The sequence below is a fragment of the Phalaenopsis equestris genome, unplaced genomic scaffold, assembly GCF_001263595.1.
Source record: "Phalaenopsis equestris unplaced genomic scaffold, ASM126359v1 Scaffold000002, whole genome shotgun sequence".
Classification (NCBI taxonomy): Eukaryota; Viridiplantae; Streptophyta; class Magnoliopsida; order Asparagales; family Orchidaceae; genus Phalaenopsis; species Phalaenopsis equestris.
The window spans coordinates 51,648,065-51,668,767 of NW_018164444.1; the positions used below are offsets into that span (position 1 = coordinate 51,648,065).

The 20,703-nt window shown below is 37.6% G+C and overlaps 1 protein-coding gene across 1 annotated transcript; it reads left to right on the forward strand.

Annotated features, from left to right (window-relative positions):
* The first annotated feature begins 5,468 nt into the window (after positions 1-5,468).
* Positions 5,469-20,703, forward strand: LOC110017893 (protein DCL, chloroplastic). Its single transcript, XM_020715048.1, has 3 exons — positions 5,469-5,885; positions 11,675-11,789; positions 20,439-20,703. Exons 1-3 carry the CDS (start codon positions 5,554-5,556, stop codon positions 20,601-20,603), a joined length of 612 nt encoding a protein of 203 aa, XP_020570707.1. The 5' UTR covers positions 5,469-5,553; the 3' UTR covers positions 20,604-20,703.

Sequence of the window (20,703 nt, forward strand, 5' to 3'; positions counted from 1 at the left end):
CTTGGTTTAGTGAGAAAATGGGGGGGAGTTTCTCCCCGGCATCTCCGAGGGGGAACTCTCCACGGCGTCACGAAATGGACTAGCTACAAAGCTTTTCCCATTTCGTGAACTCCTCTAGACTTTGTAAAGCAAGCCAGCTAAAGCCAGCTACAAAGCTTCTCGCTTCTCTTGTTTTGCTAAGTCTGACCTCCCAACTTCTCCAAGTGAAGTTGGGAAACCCAGAGCAAGGGGAATGAGGGACTCTGACCCATCGAGACTTGTGTTAAGGCTCACAACCAAGGGAGACACTCGACTCTATGGAGGAGTATTTGGTCACGCACAGGAAGTCCTAACATAAAGGCTGGTTTTAGGAAATCCAATGATCCATCACGCAGGCACTTCGTTGCGCCGACCCACGCCGGCGCACACACCCTGTATGGGCGATCAAACCCACACGCCTAGACTCCACTATTCCTAAAGCTGGCTAGGAGGTAGAAATTCTCACCACCGTGACAGTTGTAGATGTGTTTTCTTTGCTTGCTCCAAGCTCGTCGACGTCCAATCCATGCTCCAGTGTGTCTCGTAGGGCGTGCATGAGACAACAAAAAAGGCATAGGAGGTTGTGAGAGCAAGAGGTATGCGAAGTATATGAAAATAAGCATCTTTAGCATAAAAATATTTGACTAAGAAATGAGTCTGAAACATATACCTTTGTAGGAGGGTCGCTTGATAACGGCGAAAGAAGGAAACCCACGGGGACGCAGGCGGGAGCTCGGCTCTCGGCGTCGCAGGGGGCCGTCGAGGGGAAGCTTCGAACGAGAGAGGAGACCGGCGAGGGAGGAGCTGAAGTCACCAGCGGCTGGGCTTAAGGAGAAACTCAGCATGTGGCCGCCGGCGTCAGGCTTTGCTGGCGGGACCGGCCGAAGGTAGGAGAGAGAACCTCTCTCTCTTTCTCTCTCTCTCGGAGGGGGAGGTGAGGGGCTCAGCTCTGGTCGCCTGAAGAGGGAGGGCCGACTGCGAGACCGGCGGCGAGGATCCAGCGAGGGAGGCGGCGAGAATCCAGGCGAGGGAGCTTGGGCCGGCCTCACGAGAGAGAAGATCGAGAGCTCGGGCAGGTCGGCTGGAGGGTGGGGACGGCTATATATATATATATATATAATAATATGTATATAATATTATAATAAAAATAATAATTATATTATTATAATTATCATTTGTGTATTCTTCCCCCGTACACGTCCTTGCGGCAAAGTGAACGTCCTGCTTGGCTAAAATCGACGTTTCGGACGCGTTGGGGCAGTCTGTTTCGTCATTCGGGGTCGTTTGGGCCACTTTTTTGACTATTGTGTCCAAAACGATAATTCGCGCATTTTTACCTCGCCCGCGAAGCCGTAGCGAAGTGGACATCCCCCGTAAGTAAAATCGACGTTCCGGAAACAGTGGCGGCGTCCATTTCATCATCCAGGGTCATCTAGATAACTTCGCCAACGAACGGGTCAATTTGAGCCAAAATCGCGCGCAACGTGCCACATAATATTTTTTTTCCCGATCGGAGTCGTTTGACGTGTCAAATGCCGACCGACTTTCATATAAGTGAAAGTCAAAGACTAGCAGAATGACTCTGGCTACGTGCCCCTCAACACGTGCCAAAAAGGTCTCGGGTGGGTGTCTGAACTATCGGACGTCACGGACAGACCGTAAACTATCCTGAGTCAAGCAGGTAGACACCCTGCACTCATGACATCAAAAATTGATGCCAACAAGACGTGGTCATGCCGAGCCTACAGTCCAACAAGCTGAAATTTTTGACATTTTACTCCCTCGTTCTTGGCTACTTCCCATTGGTCATCATAAGTTTCAGTGGTTAAATGAGAGTGTGACATGTGGCATCCACCTCCTAAAGAACCTAGAGGTGAATGGAATGTGGAATTTCCATCATATTTTAAGCATTGGAGGGAAATTTCCCTCCAATTTGATTAGCCTCTTGTTGTAGTAAGTGGCCAATCCGAAAATAGGGTAGGTGAGCTCATTCATGGACAGAAGAGACTTCTTCAGAGCTAAGGAGAGAACTTAGGGTGCTAGAAAGAAAGCCATTCTTCTTCCTCTCCTTTTTTTTTTCTTCTTCTTCTATCTCATCTCCTCTACTAAACCTCTTATTCTCTACAAAAGAGTGTGTGTGTGAGTGTCTTGAAGAACTACATTCGAAAAGGAGAGCTTCCTCTTACTTTGAGAAGGAGGACTGAGCTATTATCTCCTTCCACAAAGGAGAGCTTCATCAAATCTTTAGAGAAGCCTCCATCTCCTTTCACAGGAGAGCATCATCCTTCCTTTGGAAAGGAAGCTTCATCAACTCTTCTATTAATAGGAGAGCTTCATCCTACTAGAACAAGCACATCTTCAACCTCCACGATATTGAGATTCCTTTAGTCCCTTTGCTTTTTATTTCTTAGCCAGCCTTAGGAATAGACTTTGCTAGGTTGTTGTGGGTTTGGTCGCACACACGAGACGAGTCTAACCGGTCATCCAATATCATTCAGCTGAATCGATCACCCATTATTGGATGATCCAATTGGCAGAACAATACTATTTGGTCCAATCATACATCTTTCGATTAACAAGCTTTGTGGTGCCGTTGTGAGTTTGGTCGCTCACGCTAGGCAAGTTGGTCGGCTGACAATAGTCAGACGATACCGGGTGTTCGTTCAGACCTGCCTCGTGTAGTCGACCGAACCTACAAACACGCAACAAAATCTATTCCTAAGGATAGATAAGAAAGAGAATGTAAAGAGATTTATGAAACCTCACCAATGTGGTGTTTGATGTTGTATTTCTTCATGGAGGATGAACTTTCCTAGTAGTAGGAGAGACGATAAAGTTTTGGCAAAGTTTTGAGCTCCAACGAAGTTCTTGCGAAGCTTCGGCGGTCCTATCCCACACTAGGATGAAACTCTCCTTTGATGAAGGAGAGAAGAAGTCTCGCTCCTTGCTGGTCACACTTCTCCTTTAGAAGTTATCCTCACACACTCAAAGAATGGTGAAGGAAAAAGAAGATTGCTTTTTATGGTGGATCAAGAAGGAGAGGAAGAAGAAAAAGAAGAGGGTTGTGAGAAAGAAACCCTCACTCTCATCTTTCTCTATAGCTCTTCACCTCAAGGCCTTCAAGAAGAAACCCTAGCTTCAAGGAAGAAGAAGATTTCAGCTCTTAGAGGAGGCAAAAAGTGTTAAAGTTTGTTGATAGAGGAGAATGAGGCAGAGAGGTGAAAATAAACCAGCTTCTCCATGCAAAATCCCAAAAGTGCCCCTTAATTAAGTCAAAATGATTAATCAAGGGCAATTACGACATGCCAAAAAGGGTTAATGCCTCCAGCCTTTCATAATCCCAAGGAGATCTCCCCAAGGCCAAGGAGGCACTGCAATTTCAGCTCCAAATGTCACACCTCCCTGGGCTGCCATACCAAATTTTGAAAAATGGGCAGGTCGGCTTGTTCACGTTGCTTTGCTCGTGGGGTTGGCGTGGTCACGCTAACACCAAGGTGTAATTACACCAGGCTCCTGCCTTATGTCATAAGTATGTCGCCTTTGGTCGTGGCTATGCCGAAGGTAACTTTCACACGACTACTAAGAGGTATGGCATGTCCAAGTTGTCACACAACATAATTACGACGTGGGCTTTGTCTTGAAGTATGATCAAGCCACCTTCGAGTGTGGCTACCCCGAAGGCAGCCTCCTCAACCTGTAAGGGGAGGGGTTAGGCTTGGCCACACCCAATTTTGACATGGTCACTCGAGACCTTTATGGGTCATTTTTCGCTCCGGGAGTCTGTTAAGCGTATTTCACATCACATAAAGCTCTCTATAATCAGAACGGAACACATAGGCCTCAAAACAATCGTTCGGCTTAACCCTAGAATGGGGAATCATTATGGGTCAGTGGTAGTCACTTTCGGGCACACCCTGGACGGGGAGACCCTAGTCCAGAGACGACATGCAGCTGGTAACATCACAATGGATTCCTTGAGCTACGGGATGGCACACATGAGCGCCACATGCTCCCATAACATCACAAGGACATTTGGTATTTGTGACATAAAAATTTGATGCCAACACAACCATGCAACCCATAACATCTAAGGACATCACATACCTATTATTGTCTCAACCTTTCATGGCCTTAACAATCATATTCCTTCTTAGAAGCTGGTCTTACAAGTTGAACTCCACATAGCTAATTAGCTAGGGTGTCAATTCGGGTCAGCAAGTCTGGTTCGGGTCTGACCCGAGAAAAGGTCAACCCAAACCCAACCCACATAATAAACGGGTCAAAAACTAAAACCTGAACCCAAACTTGACACACAAAAATGAACGCAACCAAAAATTTCATGTTTATTCTGGTCATGTTTTGATTTTCAGGTTCAACCCAAACCAGACTCGAATAATAAACGGATCAAATTCTCTGACCCAAACCCGACTCGAAAAATATTTGGGTCAACCTAACCTGGATTTTTCAAGTCGAGTTTAGTGTCGGGTCAATTTTCGACACCCCTAAAATTAGCAAGCTAAGATCTTGTTCGTTAACAGAAATAATCAGATAAATTGCTCCACCAACTAAGAACGACCATGCACCACCACCCCAAAAATCAAGAACTTCCAGTCTATCAATCTCTCTCGTGTTGAATCAAATTAAGCTGCAATATTCACTCTTGGTGATTTCCTTCCATCAATTCTTTTAAGTTTCAACACATGTTGAATTCCTGGAAGGAGACCTTGGTCACCCTCATCCCTAAAAATTGCATTGCAGACACTTCATTTAGCTTGACTTTGTTGGCTCAATGGGTCTCACGATCTCCTTTTAGGAGATCTTCATTCATCAGATTTTTTCATTATCGACCGTTAAATCCTTGTGAGATTTGCACTAACATATTTTTTTATGTACGTCATGCACAGACACACTGATTGTTTGACAAGTCTGACTTAAAAGGAGCATTATTTTTAAGTTATGTTTAAAGGCCAGTATCATTAAAATTTTAATTTTTAAACTCAATATGATATTATCTCTGCATGTTATTGTCTAATAAACTTCTTAAATTTATGCTTCATTTAAACGTCGGCATTGAACAAATAATAAATCTCAAATTCACATTTGAATAAAGTTGAATTCAAATAAATTGAATTCAAACAATATCCCAAAGAATTAAATAGATATCACGTTGAATTGAGCTGGAGCGTGGTGGAGGCCTTCGGAGGGAGTCTCCTAGATGAGAAAACTTTGCGTGCGTAAGGCGTACGCAGCACTGCGTACGTCAGGTAGTTTACATGGAAGGTATTAATGGTTATATCCGCGTTATATGTGACCTCCTTATAAGCTATCTGTAAATAGTAAGTTCCGACTTCTGTTTTCATATATTTGTAAATTATAATTAGTTTACAAAAAAATATAGAAGATATAAGGCTGATATAACTCCAATACGCTCGGTGTAACGCTCGGTGTAAACTAGCTAAAACTAACTTAACCAGTAAGCAAACTTTTCTCCTAGACAGATTGGGCGGAACTCGGGTTTGGTTCGTCGGCGCTCCAATGGCCTCTGCAGCCGCGATTCTCCGCCTGAGGGGCTTCCCCCACCTCCGGACTCGAGCTCTGAGGGCCGCGCTTCCACGTCGGTGCTCCGTCGGTATTACCACGCTTGGAACGCCGCAGCAGCCGGAGCCCGCCGTCTCTGTTCGCGAGGTCTCTGCAGCGGTTGGTGCAGGCGGAGTGAGAGGGCTTTCACCGCCCTTGCCGCCTAAACAGAAGGATAATACGTGGGAGCACCATCCGGACAACCGGCGGTGGAAGGAAAAGGAGGGGGAGATTCTTCTAGACATCGAGCCAATCAAGTTCCTTACAAAGGACATTCTGCACTCTGATAGGTAAATCCGTTTTTCTGTAAATTCGCTGTCTTTAATGTGGAAATTGCGGCAAAGAAAATACATTGGACTAGAGCGAGTGTGGTTGAGGAAATCACCTTTGTGATTCTTGCTCGTTGCTTTGAATTTACAATGGGAAGTTCTGTGCGTCCAAGCACACGAAAATTTATGACCGTTTTACTAATCAATCAAGCTTATCTCTACTACCTAAAGCTCCTTATTGGGAATTGCACTAAACTTCTTTGTTACATGCGAAGTACAAAGTTTTTCAGCATTTTTTTTCGGCTTGGAGAGTGAACTACTACATTTTTTTTGGGATCAAAATTAACTTTTGAAGGGCAAAGAAAATAAGAGAAATAATATTGTTGAATCCCTTTAGGAGTTCTGATCCCATATAATCCATGAACCCATACAATCTCAGAGAGATCTTGTGAAAGAAGTTGGAAGGAGGGGGATTTTTTAGAGCGAAAAAATAGAGAGTCCGAGAGAGAGAGCCCCTCTTTTTTTTAGATCTCGTACATGTCCCGTGCAGGGGTCAAAGAATAAATAAAAATTATATCATAGGTTGTACACTATGGAGCCGGAGCATACTCTATGTTGGTAAGGTCCTTGGTGTGGGCGTCGGGCAGCTAATAATAAATGGTAGCATGCATGATGTGATATCGAGATCTTCTCCTTCTTTCTTGAAAAAGTGTTCATTGAGCTATGTGATCTGTCTTGGTAGCTATCGACAAGCTTGATAGAAAGTTTCTACCTGAGTGAGCTCGCCTGAAGGTTTTGAGGTCAATGAACTTGATTAGAGGAAATCATGTGAGCATTGATTAGCTTCAGAAGTACTTGTTAGATTTAAATTGTGGTCTAGGAATATTTTACCACTTATTTGGTGATTTAAATTATGCTCGAACAATGAGGATTAGAAAAATGAATAACTTACTCGATCTTGCATGAACTCTCCTAACTAAATAAAGAATAACTTTTACCTAATGCTGCTTAGAACAATAGAGAGCAAAAACAGAAAGAAAATGAACATAATGTAATATATCGCTTCCTATTATTTTAGAAACAAGTACGCTAACCCGTGAACCTATCATCCCGCACAAACATGCCTTGACATACCATGATTGGGATGTGTGAGGGACTTCTCAGATAAGACTAGTTGAGAGATTCACTGAAAAAGGAGAAACATTGTTGTTTACTTTTTTGATATTAGCTATGTTGTGTAATATCATTAACAATAATTTTAATAAATAAGAATAAATGTGCAATTATGAATTCAGACAAAAACACACACTCGTCTTATGGCTTTCTCTACAGTTGTCACAATAACACTTTGTCCAAGGGTCCATAAATAGAGCGGAGGAGAGTCCTGTAATATTTAATCAAAATGGATTCAGTTAGAATGTTGTTGCTCAGAAAAGAAAGGCTAACAAATGAAAATGATGTAATCAGAGGGCTTGCGACAAAAGGGAAAGTAAATTGTCATTGTCGATTTTGCTGGGCAGGACGTAGCCTTTTTGTTTGTTGATATCCGAACTAGGGGGCCTTTTGCTCATTAAATTTGAACATACCGGGTTGTTCAGATTTATCATGATTGCGGTCCTCTTTGAGTTCATTGGTGCGTTTTTACCTGGTAGAGGATAGGTCTTTATAGGGGTTCCATGTACATATCCTCTATCGGTGGGAACCAAACTAATGATTAGGGGTCATGTCGGGAACCAAATTGATGATTATGGGTCATGGCAGTTGTTCTTGCCGCTTTTGATGTATATATTGATCGTAGAAAGTGATCTATAATTAATTTTTTAGGTAATTCACTTTTAGAACTGTATTCTTAAAGCACATAGATGCATCTGATTATTCAAAAACTGCAGTAGAATTCCTTGAAATTTTAGATGCACGATAAAAAATAGGAAAAAAAGAATATGTTTCGAGTGGTTGAATAATCACTCTAGTTATATTCTAGTAGGTTTTTAATTATTTTATTTATAATTTAATAAATAAATATTTTATTTTTCTTTAAATTAAAGAATATATATATATATATATATATATACATATATATATATATACTATGGAAAAATGACACACATATATTGGACACATTATGCAACATATTTTTTAAATATTATGTTACAGGATATTAGAAAGGTTGGTAAAGTAAAAAATACTATAAGAAACTTTGAAGTTAATTGGTTACATATACAATCATAAACCTTTTCTTAAAATGACAAGAAAATACACTAATAATGCATAATTGGTGAAATTAAGTATCACTCTTTTTTCAATTTCATTTCTCAGTCTTGCCAACATATATAAGCAAAATGAAAATTTAAGGATTATATTTGTTTATGAAGATTGGAATAAGTCTACATTTTGTATTATTTATAAGGGAAAAAAAGGTTAAGGAGATTATCCTTAAATCTAGCCTTTAGAATAATGTATTTTACAGTTGAAGCTGACAAACCAAATTTTGAAGATGTTAAGATTAATAGATGGTGACAAACAACCTATAATGGGTGGAATGGATAAAGTCAAGAATGCAATTGATGGTGCGTTTAGATGAGATGGAAAAAGTATGGGCAGATTTTGTATAATAGATAAAAGTGTTAATTCCGATAACGATTACATCAAGTTGGATATTATTTTAATCTAAAATTTTTTTATAAGAGTAAGTCTATGATACAATCAAATGCATCATTGATGGAAGGCGTATATGTAGTTATTAGTAGGTTAATGAAAGATTCAAATGAAAGAATGATAAGAGATCAATAATTTTTTATTTATAATAGCGCTGGTAGTATTTTTGCAACTAAGTACACCATCTATATAATGGAGATAAGAAAGCTCCAATTATGATTAGTTCAAATCTCTAACTTATTTTTGGTCTTTAATTAAATATATTTTTTTCAACATGACATTATAATGATAACATCAGAGTGGTAAGAGATATATGGTACATCGATTCCAATTTTATAAAAATTGACTGTCGAAATATTATGATTAACTTGCAGTGCTGTTGATTATGAGAGAAATTTGAGTATCTTAGAGCATGCTAATAACTTAAAAAATTTAAATAAATTAATAACTTATATATTGCATGTTTTCATTTTATTATTATTTTTCTTACAAATTCATGTGAAAAGAGAAATCAACTAGACTAAAAGCATTTAAATAATTTAGTTTCATTAAGTATAATCAAGCTTTTAACAGAAGATTAAAATTAAGGGATATTCTTTATTTGATTAATTTGGAAAAAATCGATGAAAGTTGTGAGTTGTTGATTGGAGAAATAGAAGATGTTGGTGAGCAACAATTTAATGGCGAGAATCTTATTTGGAGACATTGAAGAAACTTTGGGAAAAATTGATTGAAAAAGGTCTATAAGTTTAGTTGGGAAGAAAATTTGAGGGCTCATCTATAATGATGAAGAGCTCACTCAACCTGTATCCCCTTCGTCTGTGCCGGAAGGAGGAGATAAAATTTATTCACAAAAATAAGAAGCGGAAGAAAATTTTTTTGAGAATGAATAAATTCTACATGAAGGTGAAAGAGATTGTGTGAATGAAAGAGATGATGAAGACAAGTAATTTACTTTAGCTTATTTATAAAATTTCAAAATTTATTTATGTTTAAAATTTAAGTTGTTAAATTTTAAGATTTTTTTGCAATATTTTAATTTTTAATTATTGTAGTAAACTATTAAAAATTATTTGAAATTTTGATTTGCAGGATTGTCTTCAATGTTTGGCTTGAAGTTATTTAAAAGCATCACTTTGGTTAATAAAAGTGCCGCTTTGCTCTGCGCTTTGTGTTTTAAAGTAAAAATAAAGCATTGTGTAACGCACTGCGCTTGTGTTTTAAAGTAAAAATAAAGCCTTTTGTAACGCACTGCGCTTTGCATTTTGATAACATTACGTAGAGGCAACTTGAGTGATAATTGTGTTAGTATCCTTCACCTGCTGCCCATCCCCTTTTTGAGCAATCTTATGTTCTTTGTAGTTAGATGGCTAAAATTTTGACAATCTTGTTATGCTAAAATTTTTTGTAGTTATATGGAATACTTTTACACAACTCGCGGTCAGCAATATCATGGCCTTATTTACTTGTGCTACAACTTTCTTATTTCAAGAGGAATAAAGTTGAAGAGTTCAAGTAAGGATGGGGGTGAAGAAGAAGTTCATGCCCCAAATGAGAGGGTTATGTCGATATTTGTTAGGCATTATTGATGCTGATATATGCAATTGTCAAATCAATACAAATATTATTGTGATGTATTGTCATTTTTTAAATTTAGCCACTCAAGACAATATTCAATAAAAGTAAGTGCTTTATTTACTTCACTTGTTTTTTTTTGCTAGTCACTCTTCAAAGTTATAAGAGAATCAATGAATTAAATTGTGCTGAAATATTCTCAGAACATAGTTTAACTAGATCGATCTAATATAAGGTGATTAATGAAGGTTCAAAAAGTCAGGAAGATAGGCTTTTCAAAAATCTAAGGGGCTCGCCGAAATGAACTTTCTCTAGTTCACTTTCCACGCTTTAAGGGGCACTCACCTAAGGATTGGGTTCACTAGCCCCACCTCATGCGGTACTCACTCGAAGATAAGAATTGGAGAAGAGAGGATTTTTCTTCAAGTGTTGTAAGAGGAGAGGAAAGGTGAGAGATTTCTTATTCATTATACTTCTAAGAGAGAATTGAGTCTACTAAATGATGCAATCTTACCCAAAAAATCAGTGTCTTTGCCTAAAAGATGTGTGACTTCATCTCTGATCAGCTATTTCATCTTATGTCCAGCAACCTCAACCTCCCAATGGGTGGCTTGCATCAATGATAAAGACAACGTTGTTTCCATCTAATATTTTGATTCTATATATCCACATGTATATAAAAAGTCTTATCATTTTTTTTTTTCATTTCTTACAAAGTCATAGTATAGCTTTTCTAGTAACCCAAAAACCCTATAAATAAGGGGTCGAAGGGCTATTTTTGGGCACGAGGTGAAAACATAATTGGGGGTAGTAGTTACTTGCTTCAAAGCTTCTTTCTCTGTAAAAATAAACTTATCCTTCTCTTTCCTCATCTACTGTACTTCTTCTCGGATATTCTTTCTGTCCTTTGTTATTTGGAACCTTGTAAGCTTTGCCAGCAATGTTTTGGCGTTGCCCATGGATAGTTAGATTAACACCCTCCTTTTGGATCCTTTCCTTTGGGTAAATGGTAATTGCATCTAAATTCAGGCTGATTGTGGACAGGAGTGGAAGTAGCATCCTTGCACTTTCAGGAAGGACGAATTATCCTTACATCCATTTTTCAAAAATCAAGGCGGTACAAACCCCATTTTTCTTTGATCAAGTGCGTTAGATTATCATGAAGATGTTATTTTTATAATCTTTGTTGGAACATGTCGACTTGGACTTTTTTTAAGTTCAATTATTTATCTTAAAAAAAACAATTGTTAGCAGCCACTTGTCACTTCAAAATTCTGTTAAAAGAAAAACCTTTAATATGCTAACTGTTAGTTTCTCTTATGTTTTATTGTAAGGAGAGATCACTTATTGGTTTATCATCCAAAAATTTGGTTGAATTTCAAGATTCTTGTAGAATAGCAATATTCTTTGGAAGTTCGATCTGACTTGTAAGGAAGTGAAAAACTGTCTTAAACAAATTTCATGTGGTTCTTGTATGCAGTTCTTTTAAACAATTCAACTTAAGGGAATTTAATCTATTGATAAAATTTTATATCAGTCTTCTAAATTATTTTCTCAAAGCTACTAATAAATTTTTGCAGATATAAGGATGGGGAGCGGCTTAGTACAGAAGATGAGAAAGTAGTTTTAGAGAAGCTTCTTGCCTACCATCCTCATGCAGTAGATAAAATTGGCTGTGGCATAGATTCTATAATGGTAAACTAGGATTTTCCAGTTAAGCTGTTTTCAATTTCTTAGCTGATATATAAACAGGTCAAGCATACAACATTTCATTACTTCTTGTCTGATTTTATGGAAGTTCATTGATTCTACGGGTTGATTCTTTTAAATTATTTCATTTGGCCCTTCATAACACTTGATAAAATTGCCGTTCTTTATATTCCTGCCATTTGATAAGCTACCAACTTCTCTTTTTATTTCCAAGTCTCATCATTGAATTTTGTTTTCACAGGAGTGATTTGTCTTTTATGCTAATGTTGTTGCGTAAAGGATCTTTGTTTGAACTGGATAGTACCTAGATTAAACTTCTATTAAAATTTAATTTAACAAGTGCAGGTTACATTTTAATGTGAACTCAAGCCATGCCTAGTACATGACTATTCATGATCTGATACTTAAAAAATATTAATAATAACATAAAATATTTAATGATTTATTCTGATGATCTATATTTTGTCTTTGTTATTTATATTTTAAATACAAAATATGCATTTATTTTATAATGCATCTTTGTTTTGTTCGTTTGTCTCAGCTAGTACCAAGTTGACCCTTTCAATGATAATGTCTAGGTATTGCTTCTCGATATTTCAACTTCTATATTACAAAGAGATCATAGAGATCACCTTTCTTCGCTCTCCATTATCTCTACTTAACTCTATCTCTCTATTTTAATCTCTATTTACTTTTGATATTGAGATGTGAGAGAGCGAGAGAGAGAGAGAGAGAGAGACTATTTGTTGCCTTCAATGGGTCTCATCTTTTGTAAGAGATATTATTTGGTGTTCATAATGATACGACAATCCCAAAGGGCAAGTCTTTGGTGCATTTTAATGTAGACGAGATCTAGTGGTTGACTCATGAGCAATAATACCTATTATAAATTCATTTACTCACTCCACCGAGGGCGCTTGTTCTAAGTTGTAACTGTTGCGATTGCTTTCCTTTTGGATTTGAGTGTGCCTGAACACACTCGTAAGCCTTGCTCCTTGTATCAACTATGATTGTGGTATGGCCTTGCACTTGTTGCTCTTTCTATCACTCATCATCATCATCATCATTTGCTCACATGCTCTCCTCACGTGATCACTTTGTTCACCTTGCAATTTCTCCATCTCTTTGCGAGGAGCATGCATCTTAAGGTAGTGCACTTGGCTCTCATGTCTTCTCAATCCTTAGAGTCTGGGTTGGCTTTCTTGTGGTTTTGATCTGATTGTGCATCAGGTTTTTCTGCCATTATTTGTCACCTGCCCCTTGGTCATTTTCTCTTATCGTGATTGTTCTTACACCACCTTTGGTTCAATTTGCTAACACCCCGCCTTGCGATTACTATGATATGAATACCTTCATCTGCTATCCTTTGGCCGAGATTCCTCAATCCTTCAAGGAAGTTCTTAGGAGATTAATGACATTAAGATATAGTTAGGCTTCGAATATTTTATTTTTGCTCCTTTTTCATAAAGGTTCTGATACTTTTTATTTCAGATAACCATTTATGTTTGACGGTAAACCAACTCTTTTCATTTATTTAGAGATATCTAAATTATCATGCCCATTTCTCTTCTCTATAATGGGAACTTCTTTATGTAAAATTTCAATTTTGAGAATATATTTTCATTGTTGTCAGGCATCTATTTTGTAGGAGAATTTTTCCTTATTTTGACTCATCCTAGAAAGGTTGCTTACTGCATCTTATTAATAAAAGCAAAATATGAAAAAGATGTCACCAGGCATTTACATGATGAGATCCGTCAAATCTAATAAAAGAAAAAAAGCATGAGACTCTTCTATATCTTCAATAAAAAGTTCTCCTATAGAGCAATGGGCAGCTTTATGCAATCTTTGCAAAAAAAATGACAATGCAGTTGTTTAAAATGTAAGGAAAGCAAAATCCATACTATCTTGAGGTCGTGCTTGCCATGCTTTTGCATCCATAGTCTGCCCAAGAAGATTAATGATATTCCTATTTTTGCATTTTAACAGTTACTCCTTTAGCTTCAAACATCCACGGCTCCAAGATGGCTTTAGTGGAGGTAATCAACTTTAGCTCCACCTTGGCACGATCCTAGTGCTCAAGCTGAACACTTGCAAGGATCAAGCGTTCCCCTTGTTTGTCTCTAACGATGATCACCAAGCTAGCTAGGGGGATTGAGACAGGCTGGATTGTTCGCTAATGTTGAGTGCTCCATAGAGGATATGCCGATTTTCTTGTTATGGATTTAAGGGTCCGTTTGGGGCAGCTTATTTGGTGCGGTGACGTTTTGAAAATGCACCTGGACTGTTTGGATAAACTGCGTTTTGGCAGCTTATGCTTTTTGAAAATGCTGAAAACAACGTTTTCACAATGCTTTTTGAATCTGGTAGCGGTCTGGCTTTTCCATAAAAATAAAAATTTTTTATAGTCACCGCACCTAGCTTATCAGCATATTATTTTTAATCAGCTTATCAGCAGATTATGCAAAAAACTGCAGCTACCCCAAACAGACCCTAAGTATAGTAGCAGCTATAATTGTAGGAGTGCGATATGCTCTACCATAAGTCTTAGCATTGTGTGCCCTCCAGCAATGATGAATGGCAACACAATAAGTCCGAGCTAAGGCCTCATTCATTTCTTTAGACTTGGAGATTGTTTTGATGGTTTCATCAAGGTTATTGAATATAGGCATGTGGATACTCATTTTCTCAGGATCTATAGGACTTTCAAAAATAGCTTACCACATGTGGTTGGTCGTCTATAGAATGATAACTTCTGATGCATCCACTCTAAAAGTCCTCTTAATTCAATCCACATATTTTTTGGGTTGGCATCTATGACTGTTCTCGTGGGTGAGTTGAAGTTTTCCTATCCATTCAAAACTCTCGCTAGTGTTCGGGAAATTAGCATCATATACAAGAGCAGTAATTATTTGCGCAGAGAACTTGTAAAGAGGCTTGGGGTGGTCATTTTGTCCGGGAATGAAGTTAAAATTTAATTAATTATTTAAGTAATGCAGCAACTTGCAGGGCTCCCGCATACCATCATCATGTAGTTTTGAAACAAGCAGATGGCCCGAAACCTCCATATTTATGTAGTCTGGCCATCTACTTAGAAGGACATCCAAGATCCAAGTTTGATGCAAGATATCGATGTTGTCTCCATTTGTCACATACCATTTAATAATAGTTTGACATGGGGTGGCATTGAAAAAAAACGGATGCGGGATCCGACCCACTGCTTGCCTAGGACGAAAATGTCCAACTTTGCTTTCCTTATGAGGAGTCGGCTGGTCCTCGTGGGCCACTCCTAGTTATTCTGTTTATATATATATATATATATTGTTGAAGGATCTAATTCAAAATTCAAAATTCAAAATTCAAAATTCAAAATTCAAAATTCAAAATTCAAAATTCAAAATTCAAAATTCAAAATTCAAAATTCAAAATTCAAAATTCAAAATTCAAAATTCAAAATTCAAAATTCAAAATTCAAAATTCAAAATTCAAAATTCAAAAAGAACGGATAATGAGACTGAATATTTTCAACAAATATTTGAGAGCATTTATTTTGGAAAAATGTATTCTACATCAATCTACTTGTTGTGACACGCCACAACAAAATAGTATTTCTGAAATAAAAAATAGACATTTACTCGAAGTTAACAGGACACTTATGTTTTCCATGAATGTTCCTAAATATCTTTAGGGTAATGCACTTCTTACCTCCTGTTATTTAATAAACAGAATGTCATCTCGAGTTTTGAAATTTAAAACACATTTACAAGTCATGAAAAATTATTTTTCCCATCTAAAATAACAGCTGATCTCCCTTTAAAGGTTTTTGGATGTATTTGCTATGTGCATGTCCCAAATGTATTTTGCTCAAAACTTGAACACAAAGCTTAAAAATGTGTTTTTATTGGGTATACCTCAAACAAAAAGGGTTATAGATGCTTTAATCCTGTCACAAAAAAAATTTACATTAGTATGGATATGATCTTAATGGAAAAAATTCCATTCTTTCACAAAAATCCACTTCAGAGGGAGTATGATATAGATGAAGAAGATGATTTTTGGCAAGTTTATGACCTATTACCAAAAATTGTTGTTACATCAAGTACACCTGAGGTCTATGAAAACAAAGAACCTGAAATAGTTGTTGAAACTAAGGAGAACCCTAGTCAAGAGACACCTGGAAGTATCTTGTCTAATACAGGGGGAGAAATACCGCATAATACAACAGCAGAACCTCTTGTTTATTCTAAGGAGAGGCTCCATAAAAGAAAAAAAGTTCAAATTAGCTCCCTCCCAATCTGAAGAACCGAATGATGGTCCTCAAGAAACACAGGTAATTTCTGATCCTGATCTTATTTTTTCACCAACAGAAGCTCAAGATTCAGAGATTATGAATCTGAATTTTTCTATAGCCTTTGGAAAAGGAACACGTTCTTGTACTACCAAATATCCCATTTCGAAATACCTATGCTACAAAAAAATCTCACACAAACATCAAGTTTTTTTGTCAAAAATTTCTAATCTGTCTGAACCTAGAACAATACAGGAAGCTCTTAGTAATCCAAATTGGAGAATAGCAGTAAAGGAAGAGATTGATGCTCTTTTGAAAAATGGGACCTGGGAAATTGTCACTCTACCAAGAAACAAGTTTATTGTTGGGTGTAAATGGGTCTTCACTACTAAAGTCAAAGCTGATGGGAGTATCGAAAGATATAAAGCAATATTAGTAGCTAAAGGATTCACTCAAACTCATGGAATTGACTATCATGAGACATTCGCTCAGGTAGCCAAGATCAATTCTATTCGGATTTTACTGTCCATAACAGCAAACCGTAATTGGCCCCTACATCAGCTCGACGTCAAAAATGCTTTTCTAAACTGTGAATTAGAGGAAGAAGTATTCATGGATCTTCCACAAGGATTTGAGAAGTTTGGAGAAGACAAAATGTGCAGATTAAAGAAATACTTGTATGGGCTCAAACAATCTCCTCGCGCCTGGTTTGAGAGGTTTGGAAATGTGATTACAACATATGGATACACTCAGAGTCAAGCTGATCATACTATGTTCTACAAACATTCAGAAACTGGTAAACTCACTATACTCATTGTCTAGATGATACATGAGATGATGCTAGGGAAATTGAGAAATTAAAAGAAAGATTGGCCACAGAATTCGAGATTAAAAATCTGAGAGATGTAAAATACTTTCTTAGTATTGAGTTTGTCAGATCTAAGGAGGGGATCTTTATTAATCATCGAAAGTATGTACTCGACTTACTCAGTGAAACCGGAATGCTTGGGTGCAAAACAGCTGAAACTTCGATTGAACCTAATAAAAGGTTACATGTGACAAATAAAATAGATGGTGTTAATAAAAAACAATATCAGAGACTGGTGGGAAGACTAATTTACTTGTCACACACGTCCTGATATAACATTTGCTGTTAGCATGGTAAGTCAGTTTATGCATTCCCCAAATACTCATCACTTGGAGTTTGTCTATCGTGTCCTCAGGTATCTGAAAGGAACACCCGGGAGAGGACTACTGTTCAAGAAAAATGATCACTTACAGGTAGAAGCATTTACAGATGCAGATTGGGCTGGAAGTGTTACAGATAGAAGATCACGTTTCTAGGAGGGAACTTAGTAACGTGGAGGAGCAAGAAGCAAAGTGTTGTGGCAAGAAGCAGCGCTGAAGCTGAATTCAGATCTGTGGCTCATGTGATATGTGAAGTTCTATGGATTAAAAGAATTCTCAAGGAGTTAAATATTCATAGTCCACCACCAATAAAGGTGTACTGTGATAATAAGTCTGTCATCGCCATCGCCCACAATCCTGTCCTTCATGATAGAACAAAGCACGTAGAGATAGACAAACACTTCATCAAAGAAAAAATTGACAGAGGAGATATCTGCATGGTGTATGTTCTCTCTAACGACCAAACAACAGATATTCTAGGAAAGGGTCTTCACAAAAAACAGTTCGACGGTTTAGTGTAAGCTGGTTCTGAAAGATATTTTCATGCCAATTTGAGGGGGAGTGTTGAAAGATCTAATTCAAATTACAATATTATTGTCTTTCCTCTTATACAGATTTTATTTTTCTTCCTTATTTATATTATGTGATATCTGTACCAAATCTTGTTTAATGAGTCTTGTAATGTAATAGGAAATCATTTAAACTCATTTAGTTAGTTTCCTTATCTAAGGAGGAGGGACTCCTATATGTAAAGGCACCTTGAATTGAATCAATAAGAAGAAACAAATTTTCTCTTCAATTTCTGGTTTTATTTTCCATAGAATATTAGCTCAAATTGGTATAGAGAGTAGAAACCTCAAGTCCTCAGGGTTTGTATTTGGCTTGAATTTGTTTAAGATAGTTGCCAACATCCGTTTTTTTCTCTCTAAGGGTTGCATTCAAGGGTTTGGGTGGTGTTGTCAAAATTTTGAGAAAATTATGTTGAATTCTAAATAGGCTCGATGTCTTTTTCTCTTTGCTTTCATTCCATTAAATAATAATCTTACAATCTATTTTATGTACAAAATATACTTAATAATATATATTTCTAATCTAAATATTCAGCTAAAAGGGAATTAAATCATAATAAAAATATTGGAATAATTTAAATAATGAAGCTCCTAATAATAGAAAACTTCTAATGTAGCTGTCTGATTTCTTTCATTCGTGATTGACATGTGCTCTTGTTGTTTCTCTCTCTCGAGGTGTTGGTTATCTTCTTTATTCTATTCCACCTCCCCACATCGCTCCCGCTCACTGTATCTTGTTGTAACCGCCCGCAATAGAATTCCAATTGTTGTATTCTGCAATTCCAGCCACCGCCTTAGCCTTTCCCTCTCTCCTCTTTGTTGCCATTGCAGTTCCAACCCTCTGCCTTCACTGCCGCCACTATTCTCCCCTTCGCCTCAGTCGACCATTTTCTAGCCATTCATATTGATGCCGACATACGGAAAACAACACATCTGTTGTTTTCTTGCTGTCCTGCAACCCCCTGCTCTCTGCCACTTTGTTATACTTCATCCCAACGCCCCAGGACAACCACCGACTGCTATTCCTGCCTCCCTAGCCGCTTCTCCTCTCCCCTTTTGTTTGCTAACCTCCATTTTCCATCACTTGCTACATTCCAAACACTCAACGACCACCTCCTTTAGGAGTCAATCCTATTTGCGTTTGTATCATGCCTATTGCTATTTCTGATTTCCGAGTCGTGTTGTTGTATTTTCCCTTTCAAGTGTGTTGGTTGTAACCTTTTATTTATTTTTAATAATAATATTTTATTTTCTTATTGTGGTTTGAGTTAATTCCGGTATCATTTAATATCAAAATTAGCATAATCTTAGGGTTTCTAGAATCTGACATACCCAAACCTATCTCCACCAAAAAAAAAAATTCCCTTCTTTTCCACTCAAACCATCCATATACACCCTCTGCCACATATCCAAACCCCAATCCCTAATCACACCATCTTCGAGATAAGTGTCAGGCACCAATCAAAAGTTTATCATGGAAGAGATGCAACAACTCTACGGAGTGCTAGAACGACTCAATAAAATTAAGGAAAGAAAATTATCCATTAAGGCCACCGAACTCCATTCGATTACAGAGATGAAGTGTATGTCAGAGAATGCAAAAGATGAAATGCATGTTAGAGGATGCAAATGTGAATTGATTGTTAGAGATTTCAGAGATAAAGAGTTGCTACCCCGAAGAGTTGCCCTAAAATATATGAGAAGTCGGGATTTGGAGGTAACGGTGGAATTGCCATATTTTGAAGGTCACTTGGATTCGGACGAGGTCATCGAGTGACTTCAGACCGATGCTGTCTTGAAGGATTTTCTCTTTTATTAAAAAAAAAGAGAAAATAATAGAACTTACACTTGATACAGTGTGACAACCATCCATGTTTCCTTGATGAAAAGCCCATGGCTTAGATGTCAAACGGTGCCTTTAAAGGAGAATGGACATGCTTTCTTGATAGTAATGATGACATTCCCTAATAGTTGTCCTTTCTTAGGTGGGCTAGGTCACCTCCTCGGGAGAGATGAGATTCAACTACTTTAGCAAGTGGACTCAATTCAATAAATTCGACAGGTGAGCTCTATCAATCACTTTGGTAGTTGGGCTCAATTCAGCCACCTTGGGAGTTAGGCTCAATTCAACCATCTCGGTAGGTAGGCCCGATTCATCCACTTCGCCAGGTGAGCTCATTCAATCACTTCGGCAAGTAGGCTCAATACAGCGTATTAGTTTTCCTTATTTAGAATACGCAAAAGAAAGCAATTGTTGCCTACCTACCGAGATGAGCCTACTTGCATATAATCTTTAATATGTGTATTTCTGCATAGAACATATTTGTTTATGAACGTGGTATAGACAAATATGGTAATACTTTGGTGTCATGAACCTACACATGAAAAATGTGTTCTTCACTTCTAAAAAATTACTTGTAATGTTCTTGATGTGATATTAAAGATTATAGTTCTATGCATGTAAATATGAAAGTTTAGGTTCTAGATATACAAATACACAAGAATTCTGTGGTACTACTATTTGGAGAGAAAACTAATCAAAGTTATCGTGTGTCATGGTCTTTCTTGTTTTAATTTTGTGTTGATCAGGTTGATCGGCATCCTCAGTTCAGAAACTCAAGATGCCTCTTTGTTGTGAGGACTGATGGTGTCTGGATAGACTTTTCCTATCAGAAATGTCTCCGAGCATACATCAAACAAAAGTATCCTTCTCACGCTGAAAGGTTCATAAGAGAACATTTTAAGCGCACCTGAACTTTGCCATCATCTTTGTTTTGTTTAATTTTGCATGCTTTGAACTCACCAGATTTTGTTATTTAGTATGGTGTTTCAATGCCATGGCATTTTCGATTTT